Below are 16,335 nucleotides of genomic sequence, written 5' to 3'. Positions count from 1 at the left end.
ACCCTCATCCTTACTCCCCCAGTAGTCATCAACTTCCTCTCACTACCCAAAGATTTGAAAGACACAGTTCATTCCAGTCTGTATTACAACTTCAGATGGCCACACAGACACAGCTCAGAAGATCAGAGGGGTACTCTAAGGCAGTGTTCTTCAACCACCGGTCCGTGGATCAGTGCCGGTCCACAGAAATTTCCTGCCGGTCCACAGGGCTGGCATGTGCATCAGGCCCAAAACAGTGTTCTTCAACTGCCGGTCTACGGTGTGATTGATGCGGCATTATCTTCGAGCCAACTCCCTCTTCCTCACTGATTCAGTGCACAGAGCCACGGGCAGTGGCTCCTACGCGTCTGCGCCTGGACCGGAAGCCTTGGCTTCCAGATGAGGCAAGGGACGCGCAAGGAGCCGCTGTCCACAGCTTTGTGCACTGCATCAGTGAGGAAGAGGGAGCCGGCCTGAAGATAACACCGGCAGCGGCATAAAATGGCCAGGCGGGAGCAGGCCAGAAGGTAAGGCATAGCATGGAGGGAGGGAAACAACAAAGGTAGGGGGGAATGATTTTATTTTTGAATTTAGTGATTGAATTATGTCGATTTTGAGAATTTACATCCGCTGTCAGTGTGCTTTGTGTAGTTTAATTTTGTGCTTAACCATTATGTGTCGTTAATAAGATTATATTGTGTATCTATGAAAAATGAATGGAAAAAATAGTTACAATTAGTACTATTATGGAGGCGGGGTCTGGGGTGGAGACTGGGTAGAGATGGGCGGGGACTGGCCCAAGACTTAGCCCAGTGTTCTTCAACCACCTGTCCGCGGACCAATGCCGGTCCACAATATAATTCTTTTATTTCTGCCGGTCCATAGGTGTAAAAAGGTTGAAGAACACTGCTCTAAGGGATACTGCAGTGAATGTCACATTAAAAATTCCCAGGCACATATGTCACTATAACTTGCTTATATTGTATGGTGAGCCCTCCACAGGGCCGGCATGTGCATCAGGCCCAAAACAGTGTTCTTCAACTGCCGGTCTACGGTGTGATTGATGCGGCATTATCTTCGAGCCAACTCCCTCTTCCTCACTGATTCAGTGCACAGAGCCACGGGCAGTGGCTCCTACGCGTCTGCGCCTGGACCGGAAGCCTTGGCTTCCAGATGAGGCAAGGGACGCGCAAGGAGCTGCTGTCCACAGCTTTGTGCACTGCATCAGTGAGGAAGAGGGAGCCGGCCTGAAGATAACACCGGCAGCGGCATAAAATGGCCAGGCGGGAGCAGGCCAGAAGGTAAGGCATAGCATGGAGGGAGGGAAACAACAAAGGTAGGGGGGAATTATTTTATTTTTGAATTTAGTGATTGAATTATGTCGATTTTGAGAATTTACATCCGCTGTCAGTGTGCTTTGTGTAGTTTAATTTTGTGCTTAACCATTATGTGTCGTTAATAAGATTATATTGTGTATCTATGAAAAATGAATGGAAAAAATAGTTACAATTAGTACTATTATGGAGGCGGGGTCTGGGGTGGAGACTGGGTAGAGATGGGCGGGGACTGGCCCAAGACTTAGCCCAGTGTTCTTCAACCACCTGTCCGCGGACCAATGCCGGTCCACAATATAATTCTTTTATTTCTGCCGGTCCATAGGTGTAAAAAGGTTGAAGAACACTGCTCTAAGGGATACTGCAGTGAATGTCACATTAAAAATTCCCAGGCACATATGTCACTATAACTTGCTTATATTGTATGGTGAGCCCTCCACAGGGCCGGCATGTGCATCAGGCCCAAAACAGTGTTCTTCAACTGCCGGTCTACGGTGTGATTGATGCGGCATTATCTTCGAGCCAACTCCCTCTTCCTCACTGATTCAGTGCACAGAGCCACGGGCAGTGGCTCCTACGCGTCTGCGCCTGGACCGGAAGCCTTGGCTTCCAGATGAGGCAAGGGACGCGCAAGGAGCTGCTGTCCACAGCTTTGTGCACTGCATCAGTGAGGAAGAGGGAGCCGGCCTGAAGATAACACCGGCAGCGGCATAAAATGGCCAGGCGGGAGCAGGCCAGAAGGTAAGGCATAGCATGGAGGGAGGGAAACAACAAAGGTAGGGGGGAATGATTTTATTTTTGAATTTAGTGATTGAATTATGTCGATTTTGAGAATTTACATCCGCTGTCAGTGTGCTTTGTGTAGTTTAATTTTGTGGTTAACCATTATATGTCGTTAATAAGATTATATTGTGTATCTATGAAAAATGAATGGAAAAAATAGTTACAATTAGTACTATTATGGAGGCAGAGTCTGGGGTGGAGACTGGGTAGAGATGGGCGGGGACTGGCCCAAGACTTAGCCCAGTGTTCTTCAACCACCTGTCCGCGGACCAATGCCGGTCCACAATATAATTCTTTTATTTCTGCCAGTCCATAGGTGTAAAAAGGTTGAAGAACACTGCTCTAAGGGATACTGCAGTGAATGTCACATTAAAAATTCCCAGGCACATATGTCACTATAACTTGCTTATATTGTATGGTGAGCCCTCCAACCCCCCCCCTATAAAACCTAGTGCATCTACATAAAAATGACACATATGGGCATAAGGGCTATTGTTGTGGTGTACAGGTGGATACAGTAAATTTTGGGTGGGTTTTGAAGGGACCACCATACAATATAAGCATAGATTACTGCAACGTGCTTCTTACAGGTCTTCCACTAAGCCATCTTCTCTCCCCTTCAACCTATTCAGAATTCTGCTGCATGCCTTGTATCCAAGTTTGTTATGCTCACGTTACCCCCCTCCTCAAGTCGCTTCATTGGCTCCCTGTCTGCTTCCACACAAAATTCAAATTCCTCTTACTGATCTACAAGTGTATTCACTCTGAGGCCCCTCAATCTCTCTCTTAAGTACATAAGTACATAAGTACATAAGTAGTCGCCTCCGCCGGGGCAGACCAGAGGTCCATCCAGCCCAGCGGTCCGCTCACGCGGCGGCCCATCAGGCATATTGCCTGGTCAGCGGTCCCTGACTAATTTTATGCCTACCTCTACACTTATCTCTAAACCTTCCACTGCTCTTATCTGTACCCCTCAATCCCTTTGTCTTCCAGGAACCTATCCAGGTCATCTTTGAAACCCTGTACTGTGCTATTTCTTATCACGGCCTCCGGAAGGGTGTTCCATGTGTCCACCACCCTCTGTGTGAAAAAGAACTTCCTTGCGTTTGTTTTAAACCTGTCCCCCTTCAATTTCATCGAGTGTCCCCTTGTTCTTGTGGTTTCTTTCAAATTGAAAAATCTATCTTTGTCAACCTTTTCGATGCCCCTCAGGATCTTGAAGGTCTCTATCATATCTCCTCTGAGTCTCCGCTTTTCCAGGGAGAACAGCCCCAGCTTCTTCAGTCTGTCAGTGTATGTAAGGTTTTCCATACCCTTAATCAGTTTAGTTGCTCTTCTCTGGACTCCCTCAAGCATTGCCATGTCCTTTTTGAGGTACGGTGACCAGTACTGTACACAGTATTCCAGATGCGGGCGCACCATAGCCCGGTACAGTGGCAGGATGACTTCCTTCGTTCTGGTCGAGATACCCTTCTTAATGATACCTAACATTTGGTTTGCTTTCCTCGAGGCTGTGGCGCATTGTGCCGACGCCTTCAATGTCGTGTCTACCATCACTCCCAAGTCTCTTTCCAGATTACTGACCCCTAGCATTGATCCCCCCATTTTGTAAGTGAACATCGGGTTCCTTCTCCCTATATGCATGACCTTGCATTTCCCTACATTGAAGCTCATTTGCCACTTTTTCGCCCATTCTTCCAATGTCGTAAGATCTCTTTGGAGATTCTCGCAGTCAACCGTGGTTTCAACCTTGCTGAATAGTTTGGTGTCATCTGCGAATTTGATGACCTCGCATTTTGTTCCCGCCTCCAGGTCGTCAATGAATATGTTAAACAGGAGCAGTCCCAGCACCGATCCTTGAGGAACCCCGCTCGTGACCTCTTGCCAGTCCGAGTAATGGCCCTTTACACCAACCCTCTGCTTCCTGTCTGCCTGCCAGTTTTTGATCCATCGGTGGACCTCCCCGTGCACCCCATGATTCCATAGCTTCCTGAGCAACCGCTCATGTGGTACTCTTATCTCTTCCTATACTTCACCCCAGGAACTCCATTCGTCGGACAAGTCTCTCTTGTCTGTACCCTTCTCCTCTACAGCAAACTCCAGACTATGTCCCTTCTGCGCCATACGCCTGGAACAACCTGCCTGATTCGGTACGTTAGGCTCCGTCTTTAGCGGTATTCAAGTCCAGTCTGAAGGCCCACTTTTCCAAAACTATGTTTAAGTAGTAGGGACCAATATGTAAAGCACCACATCTGTTTGTCATTTCTCTATAGCCCCCTACCCTCTCTACATCTTCTCCCATTGTATTTCCCTATATGAAAAGTATATATTGATTCATTTTTGTCCAGTGTGTCTTTATAATTAGATTATAAGTTTATAATTAGATTATAAGTTCTTTTGAGCAGGGACCATCTCATGTGTTTAATGTACAGCACTGCGTGCGTCTGGTAGCGCTATAGAAATAATAAATAGTAATGGTACTTTTTAATGTGACGTTCACTGCAGTACCCCTTAGAGTGCCCCTCTGTTCAACTTTGCTCTGCTCATTTGTCTGTGTGTCCAGTTTGCTAAGAATGCTAGATGCTTGCATGTCCCAATGGCTTGTTTTTGTGTGGTTTTCATTTGGACGTTTTCATATTTGAAAATGGCCAAAAAAGATAGATGCACTAAGGGCCAAAACATCTAGATAGGTCATTTAAAAATAAATAAAAGATAGACGTCTTGCGGTTTTGAAAATGGACATTTTTTCTACTAGATTTCTGGACATCTTTCCCAAAATGTCCAAACTCAGACATGGACGTCCTATCAAAAATATCCCTCTATGTATTTATTTACCGTATTTGCCGGCGTATAGGACGATTGGGCGTATAAGACGACCCCCCAACTTTTAGTTAAAAAATAGAGTTTTGTGTTATACTCGCCGTATAAGACGACCCCTTCTTCCGCACACCTTCTCTACCGCCCCGGGTGCAGCACAGCCAGCCAGGTTCCCTTACTTTTGTGGCACTTCCCCGACCGACCGACAACAGCCCCGGTCCGACAAACCTCCCTGCCCTTAACCGCGAATCTAAATTACCTTCTTACAGCTGCTGTAAGAAGGTATTTAGATTCGCGGCTACAGGGCAGGGAGGATTGTCGGACCCGGGCTGTTATCGGTCGGTCGGGGGGAAGTGCCACAAAAGTAAGGGAACCTGGCCGGCTGTGCTGCAACCGGGGCGGGGCGGCCGCCCCTCTCTCTTGGTAGCCCTTCTCCTTACCTGCCATGCCTGCAGCACAGAGCCGAACGGAAGTCTTCCCGACGTCAGCGCTGACGTCGGAGGGAGGGAGGGCTTTGTTTAAGCTTTGTTTAAGCCCTCCCTCCCCTCCGACGTCAGCGCTGACGTCGGGAAGACTTCCGTTCGGCTCTGTGCTGCAAGCAGAGAAGGTAGGGAGAAGAAGAGCCGCGCAACTGAGTACATCCAGCCCCGCAAGTAAGGGCATGTAAACTATACCCGGCGTATAAGACGACCCCCGACTTTGGGGAGGATTTTAAGGTACTAAAAAGTCGTCTTATACGCCGGCAAATACGGTACTTGAATTTATTAGTCGTTTTTACGAAGAGATCAACCTAAGGTGGCGTTCAGTTAAAATGAATGTGAGTTGTGAATATAATTTTTATATTGCTTATATATCTAAGCGGTCTACATTGAATAGTGATAAGGTACTCTGTTTTCCTATCTGTCCTGGTGGGTTTCACAATCAAACTATAGTACCTGGGGCAATGGGAGGGTTAAGTAACTTGCCCAGGGTCATACATAGTGGCTCTGGGATTGAACCCACAAACTCAGGGTGCTGAGGCAGTAGCTCTAACCACCAGGCCACTCCTCCACTGAAAGGAAGAGATGACCATGGTTATTTCAGTGGACCAAGAACCAGGTGCACTTCTTACTGTAGCTCCTTGTGATCCTGGGCAAGTAACAACACTCCATTACACCAAGTACAAAGCTTAGACTTTGAGCCCAGTTGGGGCAGAGAAAATATCGGTATGGAATATGCAAACTGCTTTGGCTGTACCACAAAAAAGGGGCAAATAAAGAATCTAATAAAAACAAAACCAAAATAAACCCTGTTCATTTATCCATACTCTAACCTGTTCAGCATGGCAACAAGCCAAATCTCCATACTCTGACCAAGTAGAAAATCATATGGAATGGGTCAAGGGTGTTGTAATTTTGCGACTGATCAAGGACAACATTTTCAATTTCTCTAACAAGAGGGAGGGGCTGAAGTTTAGTAACTGGATGATAATGGACCAGAAGACTGAAAATGAGGCAAAGTCTCTTCAAAATAGGTGTACAAAAGAACACAAAGAATTTCTCTTTTGATGGAGCCAATAATGATACCCACTATGATTCCAATAATGGAATCCTCCACTATCCTGAGCAACCAGTAAGGACAGGCACTGAAAAGTGAGGCAAAGCATACAAGTGTACACAGGATGCCTATCTCCTTTAACACTATTTTTATGCATATGGTGAATGCTTTTAATGAAAGGGACCATATTTCACAGCACATTCTTGTATTAATAACAGTTTACCTTGTCGTCTGGGAGCACATGCCAGATAGAAATTGTCTTCACTTCTGCTTCACTGTTGATAGACAGATAGGAAGGCTGGTAGATCTTGGTTGGTTCTAAAATCAGAACCTTAAAAAACACATAACACACACATACAAACATACACACACAAAAAAAATTGTAAGTTAAATAAATGAGTCACATTCATTTATCATCCAATGCAGACAATATGATTCTGTTCTCACAATGACCACCATGTCCTGCCAGAAAGAGCAAGTCAGCTGAAAGCAATCACTTTCCAAATCACCCTCTAGTGTATTGTTAAGTTTACGTGTTTAGGCAATCAGAGACTAACTGGAAATCAAGCTGCTTTTTCTACGTCACAAGTCTACAAGGTCGAATTATCCAAAAATAAAATGATGTGAAATAAAGAGCGTTGCAGCACACTAAGCAAAACTTCCACCACTGATGTATGCTAGGAAACAATGTACAGGCAGTCCCCGAGTTACAGACACCTGACTTAAGTACGACTCATACTTAAGAATGCAGCAATTTTGATTTGGCTTCTTTTGATTTCACTGAGCAGTATTTCCAGTGGCATAGGCTCCTACACGTCTCCTGAAGCAGATTCAGAAATGATGCATGGCCACATTAAGAACAGTGTGTGGTTGTGCATGCTGTACCTTAGAGGGAACACTGATAGGGACACTTGGCCCTTTTGTCAGCTGGGAGCAGATGTAAGCAGCAAGAATCTTAAAATCTACAAGTTCTGAGTTAACATACAAATCTGACTTAAGAACAGCTTTAAAAACATAACTCATTCTTAACCCGGGGACTGCCTGTACTGTGTGAAATTCTAAACAATCTAGAAGATCAGCTGTTACTCTAACAGCGGGTCAGAGAAATTCCCAACTAGGGTACTGATTACAGCAGGGGGGGAAAAAAAAGAGTAGTTTTATTGACCCATGTAATTTACCTCCCCTTTTACAAAACCATAGCGCAGTTTTTAGCACTAGCTGTGGCAGTAAGAGCTCCGACACTCATAGAATTCCTATGAGCATCAGAGCTGTTACCGCCATTGTTGGCGCTAGAAAAACGTGCTACGGTTTTGTAAAAAGGATTTTGGTTTGTAAAAAGGATTTTAGTCTATAGGTTCAGAGGATGTTAGGGCCTGTAACAGCTGGTACTAGAAGTCAGTGTGCAGTGAGATATAGAAGAAAGAAGTAGGGATGGGGTTGCGATAATGTTTTATGTTGAGTTACGACTAAAAAGATGTTTGGGAAACACTAATGTAACCTCTGTCCTACCAATTGCTCAGTTTATAAGTGCTACTCACCGGGAACCTAACAACAGACACTTCTGCCTTTGTGGATTCAACAAGAAAGTCCATCCAGAAGTCCACCAATTCCTGCTTCGCTCCATGCTGTTCTGGAGTTGGCTTCTTAAAATGTTGATATATCAAAATAGTTTCCACAACAGACTTGAGAAACCTAGAAATAACAGTATGCATCTGTTGCTAGAGAACTATGTTTTTGATACAGAGGTCTTTGTGTGGGGCCACTAAAGTTAATAGGGTGAATGAGGCTGGGGTGAGGAGATTCATGTTTTTTGAACAAATGCAAAGAAACAAAGATTTTAATGTTTGGAAGTTACACAAATTTGCTGCTTTAGATTGACTGTAAACCACCTTCAGAAATGGGTGTAAAGATAATCAATCTTTAAATTAAACCAAGATCAGACAAGGTTTGAACAGTTTTAAACAAACTTCCACTGTACATTTTTCAGGTCATAGGGCAATGGTCTCAATTTTGAACCTTAAGGGTTGCAAGCATGTAAGAGAGATCTGGACACAATGGAGGCAGTAGGTATCAAATCTCTCTCACACATATTAATTAGAGATAACCTGAAAACCAGGCTGGTTTATGACCCTCGAGGTCAGGAATTTTAGACCCCCTGCCATAAAGGAACAGTTTCAAAACCAAGTTCATAAAGTAGTACAGAACACCACTTTCTTAGAAAAGTAAAAGAGTTCCTAAAGCGCTCATGCTGAAACCTATCTGACTGAAGCCACTGAAGAAGAGATCCTCCAATTTCCAGCCTGCTCAATAGCTCAACAGACGGTATCAAAAGCAACTGAAATGTCAAACTGCCATCAAGGTCACACCCCTGCTGTCTAACTCTCACTATAAAGAGTATTATTGAGAGTAACAAGATTTTGGTGTAATGGACCTGCTAAAAACCACCTTTGCTGATAAGTTTACACAGGTTGTGACCCAGACAGACTACTGTCAGAGATATAATGCTGGACTCAATGGACCTTGTTCTATGGTAAAACTGACAAGACTGATTAACACAGGAACTTCTCTAATGTCAAATCAGATGCGATTTCAACCTTTGATCTTAAATTCTTCAGTTTAACTTATTTAAGACATAAGAACATAAGATTTGCCTCTGAAGGGTCAGACCAGGGGTCCATCGTGCCCGGCAGTCCGCTCCCGCGGCGGCCCCCCAGGTCCATGACCTGAAAGTGTTCCCTACCTAACCTAAAATATCCATACCCTATTCGCTCAATGTCCTGTAAGGTAAACCTCTATCTGTACCCTGTTATCCCCTTCGCTTCCAGGACACTAGGATATTTGGGCTGCAAGTTAGTTTTTTTGTAATAACATAGTAGAGAGCTGCACGGGAACGGGGATGACGGGAATCCCGCGGGTTCCCCCTTTGGGTCACGGGGATCCCGTGGGGACGCCCCCTAGGGTCACGGGGATCCCGTGGGGACGCCTCCGAGGGTTGCGGGGTTCCTGCGGGGTTGGATCGCAGTGCATTCGAGCCGCGAGGGTAGTCTCCTCCTCCTTACCTGCACTGTCGCAGCACACAGCCGAACGGAAGTCTTCCCGATGTCAGCGCTGACGTCGGAGGGAGGGCTTAAGCAAAGCCCTCCCTTCCTCCGACGTTAGCGCTGACATCAGGAAGACTTCCGGTCGGCTGTGTGCGGCAGGGCAGGTAGGAAGAAGGCAATGGCGAACGAAAGAGGGGGGAGGGGGCGGTCCGCCCCGAAGAATGTGCACAGCCGGTCAGGTCCCCCGATCGACCGACAACAGGCCCGGCCGACAAACCTCCCTGCCCTGTAGCCGCGAATCTAAATTACCTCTTACAGCAGCTTCACTACTCCAGCTGCTGTAAGAAGGTAATTTAGATTCGTGGCTACAGGACAGGGAGATTTGTCCGACCGGGCCTGTTCTGTTGTCGGTCGGGTGCGGAAACGCCACAAAGGTAAGGGGCAGGGAGGGAGGAAAGATGGAGTGGAGAAGAAAAGACGCTTAAGGGGGGAGAAGGCCGCTGAAAGCACTGGGGAAGACAAAGGGGTGGAGAAGGACGCTGAAAGGACATGGGGTAAACGGGAGGAGGGGGAAGGATGCTGAAAGCACATGTGGAAGACAGAGGGGGGTGAAGGACCCTGAAAGCACTGGGGAAGACAAAGGGGTGGAGAATGCCACTGAAAGGACATGGGGAAAACAGGGGTGGAGAAGGCCACTGAAAGGAAATGGGGAAAACAGGGGGGGAGAAGGCCGCTGAAAGGACATGGGGAAGACAGAGGGGGGAGAAGGCCGCTGAAAGGACATGGGGAAGACAGAGGGGGGAGAAGGCCGCTGAAAGGACATGGGGAAGACAGAGGGGGGAGAAGGACGCTGAAAGGACATGGGGAAGGCAGAGGGGGAGAAGGATGCTGCCTGACAGGATATGGGGAAGATGGTGGGGGAGAAGGACACTGGAAGGAAATGGGGAAGAGGGAATGGGGAGAAGACCCTGGCAGGGAAGAAGACAGAGGTGCCAGACTATGGGGGGAGTGGAGGGAAAAAGATGGGTGCCAGACCAATTTGGGAGGGGGGAGAAAGGGAGAGGCACAGTAACAGAGCAAATGGAAGACACAGAGAGAAGAGAGGCAGTGGATGGAAGGAATTGAATGAGAATATGAAGAAAGCAGAAACCAGGCAACAAAGGTAGGAAAAAAATTCTTTTTTTTTTTTTTGCTTAAGGATAAAGTAGTATATTAGTTGTGTTGATAAAAATTTATAAACATTAGAGGCTCTGGTAGAAACCCATTTACAAAGTATGTATTCTTCCCAATTAATATTTCCAAATTAATAAAGTCTTTTTGCTTATGCTACTGAATTAAAGGCTACTGAATTAAAATTATGCTACTGAATTAAAGGCTACCAGAGCCTTTAATTCAGTAGCATAATTAAATGAAATAACTATTTCTGTAGTTTATAGGGACGGGCGGGGACGTAGGGGATTCCTCGCGGGGACGTAGGGGATTCCTCGCAGGGACGTAGGGGATTCCTCACGGGGACGGGCGGGGACGGAGGGATTCCTCGCGGGGATGGGTGGGGACGGAGGGATTCCTCGCGGGGACGGGTGGGGACGGGTGGGAGTCCTCACGGGTACGGGTGGGGACGGGTGGGACTTTGGCGGGGACGGGTGGGATTTCTGTCCCCGCGCAACTCTCTATAACATAGTTATATAGAAAAAAGAAAAATTTTATGTATATTAATTATGGTATTTATAGGAAGTTAGCCCACTGGGTGTGCAAGGTGATGTAAGTGGGTAATGTCTACCGGGCACGTCTATGCTACTAGTGGTATTAAACCCAGGTGAACTCGCTTAAAAAGTTGTTCTTAGCGAGTTCCCACCTATTGATTGACACCCTACAGTGGGGCTTTATTAGTTACAATGAGCCTGATAGACCCGTAATCTGTGTAGCGCTCAAAGAAGAAGAGATCAGGTCTTTATCCAGAGTTACAAGATTCTTTTGACCCCTCTCGTTTAGAGTAAGGCTCTATTTTTTCTGGACCTTGTTCTAACTCTGCATGGCTTTCTGTTCTTAGCTTTGCATTTTTTTTCATACTTTCCATAAGTCATCCCTAGCAAATTCTATCACTATCAAATACTGATTAATTGCCTTCACTTACCATGCCGGTGTCTTCAGTTTAAAGAGCTTTTCTGAGGCCTGAAGCACTTTTGTATGGTCATTGGCTAGAACACTAGCCCCCAGGAAAAATCCTACATCCCAGTAACTTTGGAGTTTCTCCAAATTTCCTTTTTTACCAAGCAGGCTACTGAGCTTCACCCCTACAACAGGAAACAAAAGCTCACCATAAGGAACAGAGCACTATACACTAGTACTGCATGCAGTTCCATCCTTAAAACTTGTATATCCTGAGGGCAATTTTTAAAGCTATTAAAAAGGGATAACTAGGATTTAACTTAATTGACTTATCTGGTGGAGGAGGGGGGGGGAAGGATTCTCCTCAAATAAGCTGGGAAATGGTCACAGGGATTAAAATGTGTATACTGAAGCCCAGATTCTCAAAACTTTAATGCGGTCACTAAACTGGTTTCCAACAGTTTAGCCTGCACGCATTTTAGCACTGGATTATCAAAACAGTTTATCTCTGTCTTTAGCGAGCTTTCTAGCAGTCTCCGACACTGCCATGCAAATGGGCTCTTCAACATTAAAATGAGCACTTCGGAGTTACAAGTTTGAAGTTTATTTTTAACTTAATGAATCGCTTATTAAATTTTACTAAGCGATGTACAAATTAAAACAAGTAAAATATAAATTTATATCAATTTAATCAGTAAATAACATGGGTTAAACAGACTGACATACAAACTTACAGATACATATGGAGAAGAAGGGCTGAACTACAATTATTATTATTAGGTATAGAAGAAGACATAAATGGTAAAAACAATAGGAAAAAGGGGGAGTAAAAAGGGTTTTTTGTTTTTTTTTTAAAGAGAAAAGAAAAAAAAACAAAAAACTTTTTACTCCCCCTTTTTCCTATTTCTCTCCCGCTGCCAAGTGACCCCCCCCCCCAAGAAGTGAGAGAAATGCCCACTTTCTCCCACTGCCAAGCGAACCTCCCCCCCAGCAGCAGGAGAGATGGTCATTCTTTCCCACTGCCACACAACACCCCCTGTGCAGCGGGAGACATGCCCACTCTCTCCCGCTGCCAAGCGACCCCCCCCCCCCCAAAGAAGTGAGAGAGATGCCCATTCTCTCCCACTGACACACAGCACCTCCCTTGAAGCGGGACAGATGATCACTCTCCCGCTGCCAAGCAAAACCAGCAGTAGAGATGCCCATGTGCAACAGCGGGTGAGAACAGGTATCTCTCACAGCTGGAGGGAGGTTTCGCTTGGCAGTGAGAGAGAGTGGGCATCTCTTCTGTTGCTGGGGGAGGTGGTAAGTTGGTTGGCAGCAAGAGAGATTGAACGTATTTCCCGCTGTTGTGTTTTTGTGTTTTTTTTTCAACGCATGTGCCTATCGCTATCACCAAGTTTTGCCTACCTTTTAAATAAAAAGAGGGGAGTGTTCATTTGGGCCACTTTAGATTGAGGAAGTTAACATTCTTATATGAAATTTTACAAGATTTACATGCTGTTTCTTCAGTTCACCTACACAAAAGAACATGTGCATACTGTGAAGGAGGAATGAATGTGAAATTAAGCTAGGGAGAAAAATTAAAAGGTTACGGGGCTCATTATAATAAAAAAAAAGTCTACAAAGTGGCCTAAATGGGTACTTGGACGATCAAAAAGCCTGATCATCCAAGTACCCATAACCAAAGCTGGTTTCAGACGTATCTAAAATCAGCTTAGGCCTTTCCACCTGCCTCTAAACGCAGAGTGAAAAAAGGTGTTTTTAGAGGAGGGGAAAGGGCGGGAGGTGGGCCGACCTAGACATAGTCATAGAGCAGGTATAACCAAAACATTTGACAGGTTGCACAGTCGGCACTTATACGTTTTGACTTAGACCAAGTCAAAATAGATATAAATACCGAAAAAGGAGCTGCTGAGCTGATCGTGGCTGCAGCGATGAGCTCAGCAGCCCCGGCAACCTGCCCACTCTCCACCGCACTTGGGATTGCTATTGCGGCAGGAGAGATAGCCAATCTCTCGTGCCGTGATCCAACCCCCCCCCTCCATTGGATCAGGCAGCCCAGGCCCTCCTGCCTGGCACCTCCCCACACCTCTCGACACATCGGGACAGGAGAAAGCCCAAGCTCTCCTGCCCCGCCGAGCTGCAACCCCTCCGACAATATAGGGGCAGAAGGGAGCCCAAGCCCTCCTGCCCCACTGAGCTGCGGCCCCAGCAACCTGCCTATTGCTGCAGGAGAGATGGCTCATCTCTCCTGCCACGATGATGATCACCCACCCTCTTCCGAACCACGGCACTTCAGGGTGAGCATCGGGGCAGGGCATCTCCCCTGCCGGCGATGCTCACCCCGAAGTGCCGTGGTTCAGAGGGGGGGTGGGCCATCTCTCCTGCAGCGATAGGCAACAATCGGGCAAGAGGGAGCCCAAGCCCTCCTGCCCGGCGGCACCCTCACCCTCCCCACCGGCTGATTCCGATGGGGCCAGGAGGGAAGGTTTGGCCCATATGCCTAAGGCTCCACCCACAGGAGGGACCTAAGCCTACATGGCCTGTTCCGGTTGGCCCAGGCGTCTCAGGCCCCACCTGTGGGCAGGATTTGAGCCTAAGGCCAGCCATTCAATGGATGGCTGGCCTGTCGGACGGACCAACAATTTAAAGGTACGGGGGATTGGGGTTGGGGAGGGTCATGGTGTCGGCAGGGGGATTCGTATTTTAGTGGGGGTGGGGGGTCCCTGCTTCTACTTTCAATGTTTAAGGCCTTAGCCCAAGAGGGGACTTAAACGTTTATTTTGATTATGCCCCTCCATGCATTTTAGACAAGAACTACAATGCTCAAATTTATAGCATTAACATGCAGCAGAAGTTATTACCACCACATACCATTTAAAGGGAAATAAAATATAGAAGATGTAGCAAATATATTTTTGAGGCAAATTTTTGGCATCCCACAATAGTAATATTCTAGCATGGTAGAACATACAGAAAGTTAAAAACAAAACTGAATAATTTACCTAGATTCAGGATGTGAAGAACTTTTATTGCAGTGATAGGATTTGATTGCTTTTATTCCCCTCCCCCCCTTTGTATCACAAACACATAATCAGCATTACTACCAAAATGCATGATCTTCTCTACCCTTTTTGGAATACTGGAGGCAGGAATATCACATTCTCCTTCTGTCATGAGAAACATAGTGGAGGAACCGCATAAGCATGCTCACATTAGAAAAACTTAAGGACAAGACGACAAAATTGTTTACACATCTTTCAATCATTTAAATATACTCCAAAGAGACTTATCTGCCCCTTGCTCCAAAAGAAACAATGAGAAAAATGATGTATGAAAACAATTGTAAAGAAAACCAGGATCGACAGATTAAGTTCTTACCTCAATAATATGAGTTCTACTAGGATACACAGGAGTCCATACTTCAGCTGTCAATTCCCAATTCCCATTTCCCATGGGCAGAAGGGTATCACTTTAAGAACTTGAAACTCCTCCCCTTTTACAGTGGAGAACAGCACCCTCCTCAGTTGGTACCAAAACAATCAAACTCCACTGAAACATAAGAAAAGAGGAGAGACATGGGGATCTCCCCAGGCAATAAACATATTCTGCTCTGCTCTGCTCTGCAACTTAGAAAATAGAGCAATGATTAATAACCAATTAATAAGAAACAGTGAACAATAACCATGCATATGAGTAATTAAAAGCCAACCTGCTAAGTGTAACAAGCAGGGGCTATAGGATCTTCCAAGAGAAAAGAGAAAGGGAAACCCCCAGTACCTGAAACACATCTTTTCTTAATCTTAGACACAGTAGAAGAGGTCCCAAGACTGACACCAGCAATGCCCAAGGCAGAAATCAGGCAAATCACAATAAATCCAAACAGGGAAAATAGTATGATGCCTGTGTATCTTAACAGAACCAAGATTATCAAGGCAAGAACATAAACTGCTATTCTGTGGTAGATACACAGGAGTTCGTACTTGAGTTGATGTACCAAAGCAATGTCTTATGTCTGAAACTGACCTGAAAAGACAATGCATAGAGGGTTAATCACTGTGATCCACTGCCCCAGCTCCTGCCCCCTGGCTACTGGATCACGAAAGGGATCTCATATCATTCACCATCACAGAAGAGCCCTGCGATAATAAAGGCAAGGAAAGAGACTTTCAATCAACCCAATCCTGCTCTGAAGGGTCACTGACACTAGGAGCCAGTGTGGTATGAGGCTGGGATGCCTGCTTGGGAGAAGGATTCCCCCCTTAGGCAGAACAGGTGTGTCTGAAGGCAGCACAGAACTTTCTAGTCCCGTTAAATAGGCTTTCAATAATAAGCTAACATGGAAAAAGCCTTGCAGCAAGGGACCCGAGTCTCTTTGCGTAATCCCAGACTGGAGAGGAGGAGATGCATCATCCGCCACCAAGAACTTGCGTTTTGTCCCATCTGAACAGAATCTCTTCCCCTTGTACTGGTCTTTCCAGGATTTTGGAGTTCCAAGGCCTTGGAGGACTGACTAGAGGCTGAACCCAAAGTTCCCGCCCATTCCTTCCATGGCCTGCAGAACATGGGACACAGCCACTCCTCAACCAGCAATTCTGCGCAACCAACACAGGATCCAGGAATAGAAAGGCCCATGACATTCATCAGAGGCAGTCACTTGCAAAAAACAAGAGGTTTTGAGGCAGTAAAATAAGTTTTAAATTAGATTGATAGAAATCCAAGATGACCACCGT

General features: G+C 46.0%; 1 protein-coding gene across 3 annotated transcripts in view; it reads right to left on the bottom strand.

Annotated features, from left to right (window-relative positions):
• MAP3K5 (mitogen-activated protein kinase kinase kinase 5) overlaps positions 1–16,335 on the bottom strand; it is a 418,652-nt gene that overhangs the window by 198,348 nt on the left and 203,969 nt on the right. For all 3 annotated transcript variants that reach the window (XM_033937504.1, XM_033937503.1, XM_033937502.1), the window contains 3 exons: positions 11,625–11,784; positions 7,988–8,141; positions 6,673–6,780 (listed from right to left, as the gene is read on the bottom strand). In XM_033937504.1, coding sequence (XP_033793395.1) covers positions 6,673–6,780; positions 7,988–8,141; positions 11,625–11,784 — 422 coding nt within the window. The remainder of the gene's footprint in view (positions 1–6,672; positions 6,781–7,987; positions 8,142–11,624; positions 11,785–16,335) is intronic.

This window comes from Geotrypetes seraphini, chromosome 3 (genome assembly GCF_902459505.1).
Source record: "Geotrypetes seraphini chromosome 3, aGeoSer1.1, whole genome shotgun sequence".
NCBI classification, from domain to species: domain Eukaryota; kingdom Metazoa; phylum Chordata; class Amphibia; order Gymnophiona; family Dermophiidae; genus Geotrypetes; species Geotrypetes seraphini.
Note: the sequence above shows the minus strand (reverse complement) of the source record. Positions and strands in the feature narration are given on the sequence as shown.